A 14,590-nucleotide genomic window follows, 5' to 3' on the forward strand; every position below is an offset into this window, starting at 1 on the left:
GAACATATCCTAAGTATAATTCTACCTTTTGGCTGGTTTCAAGCTTTAAAAATCGTTTGAAAATCTAGTGTTGTTGATACAATATTTATCACTTTGTCACTGGATCTTCGATCTTATACATACATATAATATCATGCCTTTTTCTGATAGGAGTAGGCAGATACGATCTTATACTATGTTATTTAATTTTTTATTATTCGTATGGTACGCAGTGATAGCCGAGAGGTATAAGTTGACACCTCCCATGCCAGTGGTCGCAGGTTCGAATCCGAGGCAACACACCAATGACTTTTCGAAGTTATGTGTGTATTAGAAATAATTATCACATGCTCCAACGGTGAAGGAAAAATATCGTGAGGAAACCTTGCATGCCTAAAATTTGTTTAATACATTTATTGAGGGCATGCAAAGTCCCCAACCCGCACTTGGCCAGCGTGGTGGACTCAAGGCCTAACCCCTCCCTCATTACGGGAGGAGACCCTTGCCCAGCAGTGGGACAGTAATGGGTTAAATTTATATTCGTATGGTTAGAGGTCAACCTAGTGTCAAAGTTGTTCAAGTCGCCCGAAGGCCTGTGACGTGGCTTAACGACTGTTATCTTAATTGATAACAACCGGAACCGACTTTTTACGTGCCCTCCGAAGCACGGAGACGTCCAGTTCAAATACCACTATGCGGTCACCCATCTATGGAATGACCGCGCCAAGGTTTGCTAAATCTACAGGTCGTTTACCGACTGGTGCGCGCAACTGGCTATGGGCTCCTGCTTGCCCTATATTCATGTGCCATGGGGTAACATTTTATGACAATCTTTGCTTTAATTTTTTTGTTCAACGAAAGCCCTTGTGTTGGGATCTTGTTGCTGCATAGTAGCTCAGGTACTTGTAGAAGAGGATGGCAATTGGTCTACCAATATAGGACGTAAACAACATAATAAATTATGTAATTACGAGAATATATCAAAAGGAAAACGTTACAAAAAACTCTAGGCGACCTACATAGTGTCACAAACAACTATTCTAATCTGAACATTTCACGAGTAATCAACATTATCTATGGCTTACAATATCTAAGCGATGCCAACACGAGTGTCCCACATATATAAACAGTAGGACGCGGGAAACCGTCGCAGACGCACGCGTCATGGCTTTAAAACTATATTTGTTTATATTATTCGTGGGTTTGGTCGCTTCTCAGGCACCAAACCCGACGGTCAGAATACCTCATGGTGTTCTCCAAGGGTCGTGGAGGGTGTCTACAAAAGGCAGGTCGTATGCAAGCTTTCAAGGAGTGCCGTACGCTCGTCCGCCGGTCGGGAAGTACCGATTTAGGGTAAGATGATTTTGTTATAGTTAAATTATTGAATCAGTTTGGGCTCTGTGAGTATAGACTAGGTCTGTTTGTGACCATATGTATGTTTTTATAAATCACATTGGTAATAGAAATGGGTTAGAATTCTAACACATTTCATTCAGAATTCCGTTCCAATCCTGCTTTAAATATAACGATAGTTAATAGAAGAACGAGAATAGAATTTAAATGACAGTCCGATATCACGATGTAACTTAATATTAATTTCATTGGTATTCATTATGATGTTTATTTTGTATTTTTTGTTTTGATGTTAGAATGTGGTTCGAGAAAGAAACAAGGGGAATTTTGCTAGACCTTCTGAAAGGGATAATCTTCTTCTTGAGGCGCCTATAGCCAGTTGCGCTCACCGGTCGGTAAACGATTTGTGGGTGAAGCAACCGTTGGCGCGGTCATTCCATAGATGGGTGACCGCATAGTGGTATTTGGACTGGGCGTCTTCGTGCTTCGGAGGGCACGTAAAAAGTCGATCCCGGTTGTTGTCGATTAAGATAACAGTCGTTTAGCCACGTCAAAGGCCTTCGGGCGGCTTGAACAACTTTGACACTAGGTTGACCACTAACCATACGATAAGATGAAGAAAGGGATAATAAAAAAATGACATATTATTACATCCAAGTCCTTAAATCTTCTAGATCAATAGATTACTGCTCAATTGAGTATAGCGGGAGACTTTCATTATCAGAGTATATCAGACTCCGGTGGCCAGCACAAATGTACCCGTTGTCATGGCAACGACATTGTCTTACAGGCAGATGGGACGGTCATGAAATAAAATCGGCCACCTGTTACTTTTACAAATGCATCAGGCTTTGGCAACAGTTATTCTGATGTAAGAACCGTATAAACTGCTGACGTATAAATAACACTCGGTGACAATATCTATTGTTCTAAATGAATGTACAACAACTTGCAGCTCGAAATCTGCTAATATTTGTAGCTGAAGACAGTTTGATTCTATTATTAAGCGTTTGAGATTGTGCAAACATTCTAATTAAATTATTTTCAGAGATGCATTGTAGTTTAATTGTTATTTTTTTGTTGCTTCTAGTTTTTGTATAAAAAGTATAAATATACTCACAACAGTTCATCCATACATACATAATATCACAACTGTTATACTCAAAGGTGCAGGCAGATGTGTATAGAAAACACGTTTCGCCATATACAATTTTGTGTAACATGAGGCGAGCTTATTGCTATGCCAGGCACATTACCAGATTTCGGGTTGCTATTAAGAAATGTTCAAATATAATAAGGACGAAAGCACTTAGGTCGATATAGAACCAAACCCGAGACTTCGTGATTACAGAAATCAGTCATACTAGTTCCTTAGACATAAATGTTAAATTATATTATTTTACATATATATTCGATCAAGAAATCCGTGTAATTATAAATTGTACATACATTTTCCTGTAAGAATTCTATTTTAATAACAATCGTAAGATATATGTGTATTGATACAGTAAACATAACTAGCAATTGTAAGAACATAATTCACTAATTTGATTCAAGGTAAAGACAATCTATGCATAAATCCAATAGTTTTATGTTTTCTAAAAAGTTTATCGAGATACTTCAGACTTATAACAAACCTAAGTTTTGAACACGAAAAAGCTTTATTCCTAACAAAATAAAAGGGTTAAAACATGTTAGAAAAATTGCTGAACCGTCTGGGGACATATTCAGTCATATTTCGTTATTTGCCCTCAGAGTAAGTAAACACAGACTTAAACATCGATCTGTGTGAAGATTGAAGGTGTAATATCGTGATAAGTACACTGCTGTCATCAGCACGCGTCGGTACAGGTTTAACACTAATTTATTATGAAAATAGTAAACATATTATTAATATACTAGCTGACCCGTGCGGCTCCGCTCGCGTGAATTTCGTACTGTTGCTTATTCGTTTGAGCACGCGAATTGCGAAGCACTCGATACACCTACACATAAAAATGTTAACAACTCTTTTGTCATAGATCTAATGGTTATTTACGAAAGGGACCCGAAGGGCACACAATGTGACACAGGCTCAGGCAGGCCTGATTTCCTGTGGTTACCTTCTTTTCCGCTCTCGTCTGTATCCGTAGCAGTTTACAGTGTAAAATATAATACCTTATTATAGACTGACCATTGCTTACCCGTCTAGATTCAGAATATTATTATAGGTCCTATCTGCGCCGGAGCTCTTCAGACGCGTAATAATGTATACTTACGATGATACGTCCGAAACCGCGTAACCCGTAATTATTTTTTATACTTATATCATCCGTTGTTTATTTTTTAAAACTTACCACATAGTCTGTTTCATAGCTATCCAATTTATTTCCTTAATGCAACCAATTAATTTGGTTATGTGTTACGAACTACAACGCCATCTGTTAGTAGCGGCGAACAACGACCACAAACGAAATTATTCGGTTTGCCACCTAGGGTATCCCGACCGCACCGGACCCTCGTAAACCAACATTTTTGTGTAATAAATCATACAACATTTATGTTTGAAAATCTTATAAATGTATAGCCTGTTTCAAAGGTATTTTTTTTACAATAAAGCAATCAAAATAAATTAATTAGGAAAAACATGCTTTGTTGCGGACTATACGCCATCTATTGGTTGGTGCGAACAACAGGTATCGATACGGCAGGCGCCGCGAACTATATTGCGAATGTTGTGAAATGGATTCGCAACGCGATCTATGGTATCTTTAGGGAAACGCAGGTTCGAAAGATTTCTACGTATTTTTTTCAATTTTCTAAAAATCCATGAAAAATTATGCGATAAAAAGTATCCTAGAAACTGCTCCACTACTTATTCTATGCATATAGCAAATTTCAGTGCGTTCTATCCGGTAGTTTTTACGTGATAGCGACACATACAGACGGAGGACAGACAGACAGACAGACAGACAGACAGAAAAGAAAATTATAAATTGAGATTCGGTATCAGTATCCGTTACTAAACATCCCACATTGGTTTTTTTTTAAATATATTCAATGTACAGAATTGACCTCTCTACAGATTTATTATATAAGTATAGAAGTATAGATATAGATATAGAGAAGAATACCTATATTTATACCCAGGCGGTACATTAGAATCGCTGTGGGTTTGAAATAAATGACTATTAATGAGTAATAAAATTTCATATTATGATCGTATTAAATGAATCTTAGAGATTTTTTTTTGCAGCAGGCAGCTAACTATCCTATTAAAAATAGATTAATAATTTAGATTAAGATTTAAAATATTGAATAACCAAGTAGGTACCTACTTATACTTTCAAAAGACTGCGGAATTTATGACAACAAAAATATTCGCTCACTCAATATTGTGATAAAAATGTTATTTAAATAAAAAAATATGTCAAAAAATGATAACATTGAATTAAATCACCTAAAAAAATTAACACAAAATTTTAAAAAATAAATAAATTGTACAAAAATGAAATGTCACTCGTTAGGATTTGAACTTACTCTCATGACAAAACAAAAGTTCAAACTTGTTATGTTACTACTTCGGCCACGAACGCAATTAATATGCAAGACAAAATTATACGTTTATTCCAAAAAGGCGATTCGATTTTTTTTTAAATATTATAAATATCCTAAATGTTAATCAGATAAAAAAAAACATACTTAGTACAAAAAGGATATTGTGAATAACGTTACAATTTTTTTTTAAATATTATAAATATCCTAAATGTTAATCAGATAAAAAAAACATACTTAGTACAAAAAGGATATTGTGAATAACGTTACAATTTTTTTTAATGTAAGGCCATTGACCTAGGTTTAGAATTAAGTATTTAAAATGGAATTATTTGGAACGTGATAACACTTGGGTTACTGGGTCGTTCTCCTGAAAATAAAAAGCAAAACATAGAACTACTTAGATTTTAATTCCAAAATACATATTATCCTACATTGATTAGGGTTGCCATAGATTTGGCTAGGCATTTTTAGGACCGCTTGCCTGACCTTGGCTCTTCTTAAAAATTCAATAGGAAATTTAGAGGGGAAATTAGAGCGATGATGAGTACTATGCAATATGGAAATTTGGAATTGGGGTGGGGGCAAGACTGCCGGACTCTGCTGGAGTGTAGAAGGCGCTGATACAGGAAAATTATCCGTGAAAGTGTAAATTTGACGCATATTTCACAACATCACTGTATTACCATACTCAAAGAGTAGGTATATCTTTTGTGTTCAAACCATGTATAATTGGTCACTGAGTTCGTACTCAGTTTTAAATGATTCGTATTTAAATTGAAACATTGTTGGTCGACCTTCCGGTATGAGTTTTGTACGCCCTTGAATTTTATGTGAGGTATTTTTCTGAACTAATGATGCCTAAACACATTTTATGCTTAATAATGTATAGGTACTTGCGATGATACGTCCGGAACCGCGTAACCCGTAATTATTTTTTATATATCATCCGTTGTTTATTTTTTAAAACTTACCTATAGTCTGTTGCATAGCTATCCAATTTATTTCCTTAATGCAACCAATTAATTTGGTTATGTGTTACGAACTACAACGCCATCTGTTAGTAGCGGCGAACAACGACCACAAACGAAATTATTCGGTTTGCCACCTAGGATATCCCGACCGCACCGGACCCTCGTAAACCAACATTTTTGTGTAATAAATCATACAACATTTATGTTTGAAAATCTTATAAATGTATAGCCTGTTTCAAAGGTATTTTTTTTACAATAAAGCAATCAAAATAAATTAATTAGGAAAAACATGCTTTGTTGCGGACTATACGCCATCTATTGGTTGGTGCGAACAACAGGTATCGATACGGCAGGCGCCGCGAACTATATTGCGAATGTTGTGAAATGGATTCGCAACGCCATCTATGGTATCTTTAGGGAAACGCAGGTTCGAAAGATTTCTACGTATTTTTTTCAATTTTCTAAAAATCTATGAAAAATTATGCGATAAAAAGTATCCTAGGAACTGCTCCACTACTTATTCTATGCATATAGCAAATTTCAGTGCGTTCTATCCGGTAGTTTTTACGTGATAGCGACACATACAGACGGAGGACAGACAGACAGACAGACAGAAAAGAAAATTATAAATTGCAGATTCGGTATCAGTATCCGTTACTAAACATCCCCCATTGGTTTTTTTTTAAATATATTCAATGTACAGAATTGACCTCTCTACAGATTTATTATAAGTATAGATATAGCAAATTTCAGTGCGTTCTATCCGGTAGTTTTTACGTGATAGCGACACATACAGACGGAGGACAGACAGACAGACAGACAGAAAAGAAAATTATAAATTGCAGATTCGGTATCAGTATCCGTTACTAAACATCCCCCATTGGTTTTTTTTTAAATATATTCAATGTACAGAATTGACCTCTCTACAGATTTATTATAAGTATAGATATTTAAAAAGCAGTAATTATTTAGGTGTGAAAATGCTAAGAGGTTTTTGTTATTATTCCATGCAAAATTTTGCACAGACTTTATAGTACTTATCGTCTGTGCTAAATCGTACATAATTGTATATTAAAAATGCGAAAGTTTGTGAGGATGAAAGACTTATATGTATATTACTCCTTTATGAAAAAAAAAGATGGCATACTGATAGCTTATAACCTGATTTAAGATTTTGAGACTGGCCAAAATCTTTCTGCCCCGAGAAATATTTTCACGTTGGCAAAATTGCTGGCAGAAGCTACTATAAAAATAAGACAAATACATGAATTTTGTTTAGAAAATAACAAATCCGGGTTGAGTGGCTCTTAGATATAATTGATAACAAAACAAAATTCAGAAATATAGCCCACAGAGACACATTATCATCATTTTATCTAACAATTTAATCGTCTTTTCCGTTTGTTTACCAAAATTAATTCTAAAACAAAACACGAAATTATCTATTTTTCTATCCGTGTCAATAGATTATCGAAAATATGTCATTTAGGAATCAGACTGTGACCTATGTAGGTCGGCATTTCTACACCGGGGCAAGCGATAGCCCCTGGCGTGAACCCAGCAGCGATAACAGAACACAGATCATCCGGGTGAAGTCAACATTAGGTATTTGAATTAGAAGATAACTACAATTATTTAATTATTTTGTCGAGATATGAAATAAAATATAGTCAATTATGATAATGTTGTTTATATAATTTTACTTTGTATGTGTTCATAGAAACAACAACAACTTAACTAGCCGAAAAATAAAACACAAGGCGTAAGGACGGTATGCGATGACGCAATTCTCTACAGTCGGTACTGTCGATTATCGAGACTTTGACATTTAAAACGTACTACCAAAATAGTTCTTACGAAGCCCGCTAGAGGCGCCGATCAGATTTTTGGACAAAATTTCTCGATAGCTAGCGAACTATGGAAGGCGGAATGGAAGGACGCTGTCGAAGTCTTGACAAAATATTTGAGCGTAGACTTGTACTGATTTTGAAGTACTTACATAGTAGTACGGTATATTTAGGTCTCTCCATTTCGTGGGTATATGAATGTAATATTTTCTGTTTATAGGAACCGCAACAGTTGAAACCATGGCCTGGAGTATGGGATGCCACCAGAGTACTCTCACCATGCATGCAGTACGATCCGTTGATTGGAAAGATCGTTGGTATGATACTTTTTTTTCTTGTGACCGATTACCAAAGCGTTAGGTCAAAGATTATACGTAGACTTTTGATTTCGTGTAGAAACCTATTATATTCCCATGATTAAAGTCTTTGGGTCTAGTTTACAACAGCTAAAGTAATAGTGTGGACCATACGGATTTCAGTTTTTTTAGTCTAAATATAGCAAAACAACGCTGCGCAGAGGATGACAAATAAAAACAAGAGCCACCTATGCAAGGAGCATCGTCTAGCGTTTAAAATAACGCGTTCTGAACGAGCAAATTGCTGCTCAATTACTCGAAGCATCTGAGACGTTCCGCTATGCAATTACCGAACTGCCTCAGGTGTAGTATGGCCTTGCATCCCATGTATATACAATCTACTATACTAAATCTTCGGATTTATACTATAACCTGAAAATGTTTTTCTTCGTTTCAACGCGCTAATCTCAGGAACTGCTGATTCGAATTAAAAGAAATATTATGTTGAAAAGTTCGTTCTGTGGAAGGCTATATAAGCCATTTAACATCCCGCTGTAACTAATAAGAGTGGAGCAACAATAAAGCATGGGAATATTTACTTAATTATGACGTTGTCAAAAAAGTTAGTTAGTTTAGTATTTGTATCAACTTCGAACAGTTATAACCTTCTATAATTTCCTCAGGTGACGAGAACTGCTTGTTCGTGAACGTGTACACTCCTCGGCTGCAGCCGGGCGCCATGCTGCCGGTGGTGGTGTTCATCCACGGAGGAGCCTACATGTACGGTGAGGGAGGCATCTACCAGCCCGATCATCTGATGGACCGGGATGTCGTCGTTGTAACGTTGAACTACAGACTGGGACCCCTAGGTAAAGAGATAGTTCATTGATTTAATAGTATAAGGTACCTATTTATTTCGTGTAGGTGTTTGGCACTGCATGTTCAAAAGTTCCGCTAATTTGAAAGCGTGCTAGAGCTGGTATTTCATAAAAATTACAGGCATTCTTTCTATACAATTGGAGTGATAAATAACATATAGGAAATTAAAATCATTTCTAGACTATCTGATACGCTCGGCACCATTTGGGAGTGCTTTGAAAATAACAGTTTTTTGTAAAATAAAATAGTCTAATCTTTGAATTATCTCCGTTTTCCAGGTTTCCTTAGCACAGGCGACACATTTAGTCCCGGTAACTACGGTCTAAAGGATCAGTCGTTCGCACTACACTGGGTCAAGAACAACATCATGATGTTCGGCGGCAACCCTGACAGTGTCACTCTGACTGGTTGCTCGGCAGGTGGCGCTAGTGTGCACTACCAACTGATGTCGCCTTTGTCCAGAGGTAGGAGAAAGTTTTAATATAGTATTTTTTATATAATAGCATCGCATATGCATTCTTTTTTTTGTTTTATTTTGCATTTTTTACAGCAATCGCAAGCTGTTATACTACCAGGCATATATCTATCTATCAATCAAGGCACCTAGTGCAAGTTTTACAACGAACCGTATCCCTTACTCATTTATTTTATGCGTGTGGTCTTGGAGATCATTTTAGTGAACTTAAATAAAGTTAGAACCATAATTTTTCAGTGTATATAAATTAGGTAACTATAGAACTTCATTTGTACCTTCAGGTACGGTATCCAAGGCAATAGCATTCAGTGGTGCAGCTTTCACTTCATGGACTCAAGACATCAAGCCTGTAGACAAGGCGAAGTCTTTAGCTGGCATCGTGGGCTGCCCCACCGGCACTAGCAAGGAACTGATCGACTGCCTTAGGTACAGGCCAGCGGAGGTCCTGGTTAACGGACAGAAACAGATGCTGGTATGTATCTAGTCTTACTATATTTATCTTAGTTTCTTGCGACCATCAATTGAAATTGAGATTTCTAACGTATCGATCAGTGTCAGCCTGTGAAACCTGTGGTCGTTTAATGCAGAACGAAATAAAGTATATTTTATGAAAATCATAAAAGTTTATTATGAGCATCTTGGGTAAAAGCTGTTATTTTTTCTCCGATGCATCAATCAACTGAGACATTTACTTTTGAAATATTAAGTTTTATTACTTATCTAAAATTACTAATCAACCTAAATATTGACGGTATCGTCATAACTACGAAAGTCTAAACGTTCACGTTTCTTCGTTCGCCCTTCAGGAATGGAGAGTGAATCTATTCACGGTGTTCAACCCAGTGGTAGAGGCGCCCGGAGTGCGGGACCCGTTTCTGCAGCAGTACCCTTACCACGCGACAGTTGCTGGCGCCACGATGAACGTTCCTCTCATCACTTCTGTCACGTCAGAAGAAGGGTTATACCCTGCTGCAGGTAATACGAATTTTTGGTATATTTGACTGCCTCCGTGGCGCAGTGGTTTAGGTCGCCCAAGCCGATACCATTGCGTCGGGAGGTCGTGGGTTCGATTCCCACACGGAGCAATTATTTGTGCGATCCACAAATAATTGTTTCGGGTCTGGTTGTGTTTTGTGTCCGTTGATTGCATGTTTGTAAAAGTCCTCGCGACACAAGAGCAATTCTTAGTGCGGGAGTTGTCTTTTTGTTTGAGAGTCAAGTGGAAAGGTGTATGGCAGATCTTTCAAAATAATGGAATGTTTTTTTCTAGCTGTAGATTAAGTATGCATATTTTGTCAATCATACCCTAAGCAATTCAAGCGTCGTCTTTTCGGTGTTAAGCTGTATAAACACACAACGGCTGTATTTATCTGTATAAACAGCAACGCTCCCATACTTTTGCAGCCCTTTCAAATTTTTCAGCATTCATCTCTTGATAAGTAGTAGTTGTAGCGGAGTGTCATAACAATCTTCTCAATCCTTCAACTAATTTGCGAATTTCTTCTATCTAGTGTACCAGAGTGATCCAGACATCCTGCCGGATCTGGAAGCTCACTGGGAGGAGCTGGCTGCCAACATCTTCGAGTACAACGACACTCTTCCTCTGAGGAGACGTAAAGAGGTCGCACAGGCTATCAAGCAACACTACCTCGGCGGCAAACCAGTTAGTCAGGAGACTTATCCACAACTTGTGCAGGTAACGAATTTCAGTAACAAAAAAAATGCTAATGTCTAAAGTGTTTTAGTTTTTAACAGCAGTTTCATACTATAAGCGTAACCGTATAACTAGATCACTATTAATCTCTTGTCTTTAAATAATATGAGCTACTTCTTCTGTTCTGCGAAAACATAACAATCAATCCATGAAAAGATAAATATGTTTTTTGTTGCTTATAATATTTTATTGCACAGTCCTTTAACTATATAGTGTTTGCTGTACTTTAAACTCATGCAATATCTTCTTATTACCGCAGCGCAGTTCTTACTCCTGGTTTAATAGGTTCCATTCAATAACATGCGACTAGAAGCCAAGGCATTATGAACATATTTTGTTTTACCCCTTACCAGGCCGTCGGTGATCGTCTATTCGTAACTCACGTGGGCAAGCTGGCACAACTCCACGCAGCCACGACTGGACAGCCCACATACGTCTACAGATACGCTTACCGTGGTTCCATGAGCTTCTCTGAACTGATGGCTCGCAACGATAATGACTATGGTAATGTATTTAAATTTGTAAATGTTTTTAAAATGTAACATCTTGTAATATCTTCTCCATTTGTTGAGTTAACTGTGGTGAATTAGTTAAAGTTGCCGTTACTACAGCACGCATGTTGTAATAGTGTTTGTTCAAATGTCGACTGCCTCTGTGGCGTGGTCGGTAGTATATGCGGCTGCCGTGCGAGAGAGGCCTCGGGTTCAAATCCTGGGTCGGGCCAAAAAGTCTTTTGTGTTAAGAATTTCTTAGAGATTGCCCGTAGTTGGGAAGCTGAGGCCGAAGACCTCCGTGCCCCGGAGAGCACGAAAAGCCGTCGGTCCTGCGCCTGATCTCTATCTGGTCGTGTCGGTTATCCGTCCCACCAGACTATGAGAGTGATGGAATAGAGAGTGTACCTGTGTATTGTGCACACATTTGGACACTATAAACAAAGTCCTGCACAGATGACCAATTTCAATGAAACTGACCGCCGTAGCTGTATATCGGCTAGGAAGACATTATTATGTTCAAAATTAAATGTAAAACGTTTGGTTTTTCGGTGCAGGTGTGAGTCACGGCGACGATGTGGTTAGGATCTTCAAGTGCCCAGAGTTGGATATCAAGACTGAAGAAGACAAGGTGATGACCGAACAACTCATCAACATGGTCTACAGCTTTGCTACTACTGGGTAAGAATCACGACTGTTACTGTAAATAATTAAATCAGTATGTCTTCGAGCAGTGATAGCCGAGTGGTATAAGTTGACACCTCCCACGCAAGTGGTCGTAGGTTCGAACCCAAGGCAACACACCAATGACTTTTCGAAGTTATGTGTGTATTAGAAATAATTGTCACATGCTCCAACGGTGAAGGAAAACATCGTGAGAAAACCTTGCATGCCTAAAAATTTGTTTAATACATTTATTGAGGGCATGCAAAGTCCCCAACCCGCACTTGGCCAGCGTGGTGGACTCAAGGCCTAACCCCTCCCTCATTACGGGAGGAGACCCTTGCCCAGCAGTGGGACAGTAATGGGTTAAATTTATTTATGTCTTCGTGTATATTACTTACAATTAAATAAATAGGTGAGGTTAAGTGAGGTACAATAGTATACCGTGAGGTGCCCATAGCCAGTTGCGCTCACCGGTCGGTAAACGATCTGTGGGTTTAAGCAACCACTGTCGCGGTCATTCCATAGATGGGTGAACGCATAGTGGTATTTGAACTGGGCGTCTCCGTGCTTCGGAGGGCACCTTAAAAGTCGGTCCCGGTTCTTGTCTACTAAGATAACAGTCGTTAAGCCACGTCAAAGGCCTCTCGGGCGGCTTGAACAACTTTGACACTAGGTTGACCACTAACCATACGGCAAACAAACAAATACCGTAGATCCACCATTTTGACAATCTAGTGGGTCCACTATGTAATTGATACTTAGAGCAACTTTACAGTTCATCGAAACAACCATCAAGAAAGCTCTATTCTTCTCAAATTCTACGTAATAGTACGCATATTCTTTCTTCGACAGAGTCCCAAAGCTAACAAATGACGGCCCAGCATGGCCTCCAGTGAAGCCAGGTGCCGCTGAACTGACGTACTTGGACATTTTATCCCCCACCAAGACTGAGCTCAAGTCCACCACCGACTTCGGACAGAAAACCTTCTGGGACAAACTGGGCTTCAACGAGAATGAAAACTATCAACCCCATCTGAGGGATGAGCTGTAAATTTGAAGGTGTAGTTAGAGAAATTTAAGGGCGGATCCAGACGGGCAGTTTCCTTACAGTGACGACTATAAAAAATCGTGTTCCTGTAGAGACATTTATATGAGAAATGTATTACGTCTACTTGAACTACGCTCCCAGCGTGTTTCGCAAAAATTTTTTTGATTGAGAAGTATAAGACCGTATAATTTTCATTACCTATAGGTCTCAATTTGCAATATATACTCCCATGGTCCGCTCCTCTGAATTAGCTGTGAGTGACTGATAATTTTATGATCGAAACAGCAATATTTTGTTTTGAACTGTCTATCTACCAGTGCGATCAATGAATTCTTGAGTTTCCGATAGGTCTGTGTACATTTTTTACATTACGTTTTATGAAGATTTGTGTGTTTGTGAAAAGATAATGTGAGTGAATAAATGCTTTTACTTTATCTTTGTCTATGTTATTTAAACAAACGCTGGGCAGTGCGCCTCGACTTAGTTGGTTATCTTCGCCGCAAAATAACGTGTGCCTTTCGGACTTTACCATGATATCCCATGGCTCTTGCAGCGCGTCAGCTAATATTACGTTAATTATCGTATTTTGAAGAGGTAAATGTATCTAGTACTATGAATACAGTAATATAAATTCAAGCATATTTTATAAATTCAATAATATCAATAAAACTGAAACTGTACACATTTACGACTACTTTCAATCATAGTAACAGTTTATGTCAACCAATAATACATCTATAATAATCTATTTTATAGACAAAAGTGGCTATACGAGCGAGTCTCGGGCTATAACGGTTTGTGAGGGCACACGTCCACAATGATAATGAAATAATAGTAAAACGTGCTCGTAAAAAATCGTCTATCTTATTACAGTAGCTGTATTATGTATAGCTTGGTATCAGAATATTAAGTATATTTATTAATGTACTATGCCAGGTCTATCTATTCTAACCTTTTTTTTACAACATTACTGTACACTACAGGGCAAGGCTCTTCTCTCCCAAACGAGGGAGAGGGGTCAGGCCTTGAGTCCATTCTAACCTATTTTCAATAAAAAAGTCTCAAACCTTTGTGATATTCTATATGTCTCTTAGCTTAGCTTAAACTATTCCTGTTTTCTATAGCTAGAGAAGGAAAAAGTAGGAGCTGAAAATATTATGATCTTAAATTAAATCGACCGGGTGTTTTTGAGTCCCTATGTGAGAACCCAAATGTGAGAACCGCATCGCAATGTGAGGATCGTTTTGAACTAAGGTAGCCGTCTCTATTTTATATTTCTTGATCTATTTTTTGCTATTCTAAACCCAGGCACGGGCAATCAACATTATCTGCGG

At 37.9% G+C, this 14,590-nt stretch overlaps 1 protein-coding gene across 1 annotated transcript; it reads left to right on the forward strand.

Annotated features, from left to right (window-relative positions):
- The first annotated feature begins 1,098 nt into the window (after positions 1-1,098).
- LOC142977583 (venom carboxylesterase-6-like) lies at positions 1,099-13,690 on the forward strand. Its single transcript, XM_076121555.1, has 10 exons — positions 1,099-1,332; positions 7,908-8,004; positions 8,667-8,852; positions 9,141-9,326; positions 9,619-9,809; positions 10,144-10,312; positions 10,849-11,033; positions 11,405-11,555; positions 12,100-12,223; positions 13,061-13,690. The coding sequence occupies exons 1-10, from the start codon at positions 1,144-1,146 to the stop codon at positions 13,257-13,259; spliced, it is 1,677 nt and encodes a 558-aa protein (XP_075977670.1). The 5' UTR covers positions 1,099-1,143; the 3' UTR covers positions 13,260-13,690.
- The last annotated feature ends 900 nt before the right edge of the window (positions 13,691-14,590 follow it).

This window comes from Anticarsia gemmatalis, chromosome 13 (assembly GCF_050436995.1).
Source record: "Anticarsia gemmatalis isolate Benzon Research Colony breed Stoneville strain chromosome 13, ilAntGemm2 primary, whole genome shotgun sequence".
NCBI lineage: Eukaryota > Metazoa > Arthropoda > Insecta > Lepidoptera > Erebidae > Anticarsia > Anticarsia gemmatalis.